This window comes from Oryza sativa, chromosome 8, assembly GCF_034140825.1.
Source record: "Oryza sativa Japonica Group chromosome 8, ASM3414082v1".
Lineage (NCBI taxonomy): Eukaryota > Viridiplantae > Streptophyta > Magnoliopsida > Poales > Poaceae > Oryza > Oryza sativa.
In genome coordinates this window covers 8631216-8637215 of record NC_089042.1, presented here as the reverse complement: position 1 = coordinate 8637215, position 6000 = coordinate 8631216, and the positions used below count along the sequence as shown (strand labels likewise).

At 39.2% G+C, this 6000-nt stretch overlaps 1 protein-coding gene across 1 annotated transcript; it reads right to left on the bottom strand.

The window, feature by feature from the left end:
- Positions 1-209: 209 nt before the first annotated feature.
- LOC9266655 (probable E3 ubiquitin-protein ligase HIP1) lies at positions 210-4186 on the bottom strand. The gene is made up of 5 exons (XM_015793347.3): positions 3976-4186; positions 1551-2273; positions 1311-1370; positions 1028-1174; positions 210-583 (listed from the first exon to the last, which is right to left on the bottom strand). Exons 2-5 carry the CDS (start codon positions 2265-2267, stop codon positions 446-448), a joined length of 1062 nt encoding a protein of 353 aa, XP_015648833.1. The 5' UTR covers positions 2268-2273; positions 3976-4186; the 3' UTR covers positions 210-445.
- Positions 4187-6000: the final 1814 nt, after the last annotated feature.

Sequence of the window (6000 nt, the reverse complement as noted above, 5' to 3'; positions counted from 1 at the left end):
TAAAATGAACTTTTCCCTTAGTTTTTTCCCCATGCACATCTGTTCTAGACTTAAAATTTTGTTAGATGGTGGCTGCTTATCACAACATTGTTGTATTTTTCTTTTCAGAGATTGTATATTAATTTTACTGGTATTTGAGGATTGAGAAGCAAGGGATGCGTACATACACTTGAATTTGAACTCTGACTCAATAGAGATCGCCATATCAATAACGAATAATGTGGACTTCAAATTGCTGTATAGAATGGGTTGTCTGTTCAATAACAAAAAATTTTTCTACCTTGATTTATTTCCTGCTACTTTTCTTTGCCCACGCTGCATTGTGTGGAGTGAGAGCAAGAACAGTTCTGGACATTTGAGCAACAAGTTGAATCTAAACAAAGAATATAATGAAAATCTATGTAAACAAAATGAATCTGCATCTTGTTCAATTCTCTCAAGTACACTAATGTTTCGTAGCAGAACCGACGGATTTGCAGATGGGGCACCAATTCTTTTGCCGAAGCCATTGTTGGATGCAAGCAAGATGATAGTAATGCTTGCACGCCATCTCGGCCACCTCCTCGGCAGGTAAATATTCCTCCTGAAAAGATAAGCAGGAGAAGGAACATGTCCACATGTCATCACCAGATTATCTTTTCAAGTACTAAGAAGTTTCTTCAGCAAATCCAGTGCCTGAATTTATGTTTGATTGATTGGTACATCATATTTTTCAGTACAGTATATTAGTCATTCATCTCGAAATTAAATAACAGAAATGTTCTTGGCCCAAATTTTCATGATATTTTAGACTAGTTTACTATATAGTAGTATTATATCATCTGATTGACTTATAATGGTTTGTATGTTAAAATATATTTAGCATCGACAGTAAGGATATAAAACTCATTATTCCTTTTCTTTTGCTGCATGTCTTGGAAGAAGTGTTGACAGTAAGGAATTAAGGATATCATAAATAACCAGAGCAACTCACATATCATCAAACTATAGATCATTCTAATGATGCAATGCTAGTAAATGAACATACCTGGCATATTATGCATTTGATATCACCATCTTCATGACTTGTTGAAGCTGAGGGCACATAGTGGATTCTCTTCAGACAATTTGACAGTTCATCCTCTGGAAGGCCAGTGCTCACGGTACCAATTGTTTCCCCTAGAGCAAGCAATTCCTAGAATGCCACACAACCAACATCAAACAAACGGAAAGGAATAAATTCCAAACAAAAGGTTCTTGGGGCTAAAATGTTTACATGAATAAATATGGACTTTAGTACCAGCTCTCTTAGAACTGAATAATAGATATACCTCATAAGACATGTCGTCGATGTCCATTCTCATTCCTCTATGCCTATCACTGGAAGCATCCTGCAAGACAATAAAGAATTAAACTCTATGTTTCAAAGTGGTCAGCAACAAAATGCAAGAGGATTGCATTTCCTCTGCATCGGTACATTCTTTTCTTGACATAATAATCAATACATTCTCAGAACATCTACAGGGTGGATACTGCAAATCCATTATGGAAGTAACAATGGAAAGGCGTACCTCATCACTTTCATCCACACCGAAGCGCCAGTATTCAGTGGAGTCATTCAAACTGTTTTCCAAATGAGATACTGGTTCTTCTTGATTTCTGCTTCTATGTCTCAACAAGCTTTGAGAAACAAACCTACCGGTAGGTCCTTGCAAATCAGCTCTCCTATGCACATTTGCTCCAGAATTTCCACCACTATCACTACGCATTCTGGCATTGCTTCCATTTGTGCCTCCATCCTTCCTTGTCTTTGGAACTGATCGATGCAATTGTCTTGAAATTGATCTACTACTACTACTCAAGGAACCTGCACTAGATGTGTTTGATGATGATGGGCTACTCCCTCCACTCAATGAGCGCTTCCTCGACGAATTTACTCTTTCTTTCAAATGGTCCAGAAGATCCTGTCCAGCAGTTTCTCTTCTAGGTCTGTTGCCGGTTTCGCTACAGGTGCCGGCTGCATTCCTCCTGCTGCCATAAGCCATTCTTCCTTGAGGTAACAGCCTGTTGGATCCACTGACAAGTAGTGATCTCTGAGGAATCACTGCTTCTTTGGTTGGCCTGCGCATTTTCTTCTCTTTGTCACGGAAAAGCTTACTGCTACAGCCAGTGCGCGTACAGCAAGCGGTCGCTTTGTGGCGCGGGCTATCTTCCCTATATACAAGGATTGAGCCCCCTTTGGTCAATAGAAGGCCACCAACTGTTCTCCTCCCCATGGTTTCGTCCATATTCAACTGAAAAAAAAAGGGAGCAAGCTCAAGTTTGAGAGATGAATAAGTCATCATCAACTAGGTCAACAGAATATCACAATTGGACCGAGGGCATAATTAACATGTTAAAATCAAACAAAGCTTTAGGTGATACAAAACAATGAAGTGCTCCCTTATAATTCGCAAACAACTAAAGTGGGAAGAGATCTCCGCAAATAATTTGCAGAATAAGTATTTTTCTACTGTCCAAAACTTTGCAGCATCAGCAGGTCAGAACAAGATAATGGATGAAACCAAGAATTTGCCACCAATCAAAATCAAGTATAATGCAGACCACATATGGTGACAATCATGAAAACAACGGTTCTTGAAATTAAGAATCAACAAAAAAAACACACACATATAAACCGATAAAACCAGACCTGCTCATCATGAAAGCACAACCAAAGACGACATCGACATCTGTGCAGATACAGTTATGGGCAATGTGACCAAAACAAACAGCATTGTCAGAAGACAACTTCAGTTAGGTGATCCTACATACTTACAAATTAACTCTACATATAGATTAGGTCTTGAGGTGCTTCTTACAACCATAAGGCTTATGCAAGGATGAAAAGCCTTTTATCATTCTACCGGACAAAAAAAAATAAAAAGAAAGGAAAAGTTACTGGTAGTCTAGTACTGCCCCCTTTCTAGCTGAGATCATTGCCTTTTGCTGAAAGGTGAATCCACTCATACCCACACTACCACGCCAAGCCACCATTGAATCAAGACATGAAACATGATCCTTAAAAGTATACGCCACTATTAGCCTAGAATCAAATGGCATTCATCATCTTGCAATTGCAAATGAAAAAAACGTGACAGACAGTACTACTTGGAGTAATTACTGAATATCGAAGATTTAAAGACAGTATTAATTAATCGAGGAAAACTAAAATGATGGTCAAACAGAGTAGTAAGTGATGCTCGCAGTAACAGAAGATAAAAACTAATCAAGCCAAAAAAAAAAAAAGCGGGGGAAAAAAGCAGAAGTGCCAAGATGGTAAAGTATTCTAGGATACGAACCAAAACAGATTAAACGGTTTTCCCTTAACTCCTACGATTTGCAGAAGCCAAGAACAATCAAAGATTTGGTAGGCAAGCAATTTCATAATTGTGCATCGCGATCGTACGGTCGTAGTACTGCGTGGTGGATGAACAAATACGCAAGAAACGAAGAGAGAGAGAGGAATCAATTGATTGATCGATCGATCGAAACGCCCGCCCTAATCGGGCATCTTTTCTCACGCCCCAAGAATCGCCCGCACGATACCAACAAACCTCAAAAGAGGCAGAGCCAAAAACAATGTTTCTTGTCGTTTAACTCCCTAAACCATTATCCAAGATACAAACAAAAAGAAATCGTTCGTACGTACGTATAATCTGACTTGTTCTCGCAAGAAAATTACAATTAAATTGGTTCCGCAATCTCGTCCTCCGATGAACAAGAACAACCTATCTATCTATCTATATCTGCCTGATCAATCACCTCCGTATCGAAACAAACACGGACAGGGATTAATTGATTCGGAAAGGCAGTCACAGCCAGGAGGAGAACCAAATCAAAATCAATCAATCAAACCCACCAAGAAACCACAAGAACCATCAAAACGGCAGACAAAGATTCATTCAAACAAGGAGATAGAGCAGAAATCGGAGAGATAATCTGAGAGAAAAATACCCTCCCAATCTTCTTCTTCCTCTTCCTCTGCTGCGTGCTCCAGCTAGAAGGGTAGAGAGAGAGAGAGAGAGAGCCGAACAACTCAACTCGATGAGAGAGGAGGTCTCAAACCCTCAACAATGTCTCGTGCGCTTGGCTTCCTCGTCTCCTCCTCCTCCCTCCGCCATGGCCAAGAAGAAGAAATAAAAGAAGAGATCGAGAGAGAGAGAGAGAGAGAGAGAGAGAGAGAGAGAGAGAGAGAAAACAAACGCAGTCGGAGACGATGATGAGGTGGCGGTGGGCCCGACGTGGCATATCATCCTGGCCGTCCGATGGGCCGCGGCGGATGGGATCCGACGGCCCGGGACGAGGTCCGGCACGTGGGCCCGGTCCACGTAGGCGGTCGAGTCGGACGCGCGTGGCGCTGAGCTCGTATCGGGATACCTGAGACGGGGCTAGCGGGAGAGGCTGACGGGTGGGCCCCATAGGTTGGGCCCCCACCCTCCGGGCCCACTTCCGATGTGGATACCGTAAGCGGGGCTAGCGGGAGAGGCTGACGTGTGGGCCCGAATGGTGGGCCTCCCGCCCTCCGGCCCCACTTTCTGGTTTGCATGGTGGGGTAGTTGGAAGGTGCACGCGGCGCGGCCGCCACGTCCTCGCGTGGAAAATTCGTTCGCCAAATTCTTTGCGAATTATTTTTCTCCTCCCGTGAATTTTTTGCGAAAAATCATTCCGCAAAAAATTTGACGACTCCTATAATCAAATTTCATGTTAGTATATACTGCATATAGATGCTATTTTCGATCATTTAAAAGAAAACACGACGATAGTTTTCTTTTTCCCCTTCAATAATTATAGTGCATTAGTGTGCCACATGACTGTTAATTTCTTTGATATTCCCTATGAGATAAAGATATAGCTTTTAATATCGAATGGAGAAAATATATTCTATACCACTGAATTTGTTTGAGTTCAACAATTTGCTATCGACATTGTAATATACCGACAACTTTATCAATTGTTTTACAATACACCATTGGATCACCATTGGATTGGTCCTTCATTTTAAAAATGCCTAAACTACTCTTAGAAACATACTCCATCCGTTTCAAAATATTTGACACCGTTGACTTTTTAGTACATATTTGACCGTTCGTCTTATTAAAAAAAAATTTGTGAAATATGTAAAACTATATGTGTACATGAAAATATATTTAACAATGAATCAAAAGATATGAAAAAAATAAATAATTACTTAAATTTTTTGAATAAGACGAATGGTCAAATACGTACTAAAAAGTCAACGGTGTCAAACATTTTGAAACGGAGGGAGTACAAGATTAACAATTGATTTATCTCATTAGAAGTTTCAAAATAGTATGAAAACTTTTATGTGGCCTGGCCTTCTTATACAACATGGAAATTTGTATAGAAGTTTCAAGATTTTTACATTTCTATTTTTTGTAAAAAAAAATATAACTTATCTGTATTACGCTACATAAGATATTTTTGTGCTATGATATCTTGTATAAGCAAATTCTCTCTCATATAACACATAAAAATATATTTTTTTTCTAAAAACTAAACATACCAAAAAAAACTTAAAAATTGTATAAAAACTTCCATGTTGTGTAAGGAGGCCACGTAAAAAATTTCATATTTTTTTGAAACTTCTAATGAGATAAATCAATTGTTAATCTTGTATGCCTATAAGGATATTTTGGGTATTTTTGAAAAGAAGACCCAACCCAGTGGGATATTGTGAAACAATTGATAAAGTCGCCGGTATATTATATAAAGAGACAATGTCGATGGCAAATCGTTGAACTCAAATAAACTTATTGGTATGGAATAGATTCTCTCCGAATAGATACTAACCAACCGTGCTTTTCTTATAGTTGTGAACGAATGTACTAGTACATTATCAAGGGTTTTTTTTAGACAAATGAACTCATTGTTTTTTGACAGGTTGTATAAATTCATTTGTGGAAAAAAAAGAGAGCTGGTTTTACACATCTTAGGGCCACTTATTTTATTCCCACAATA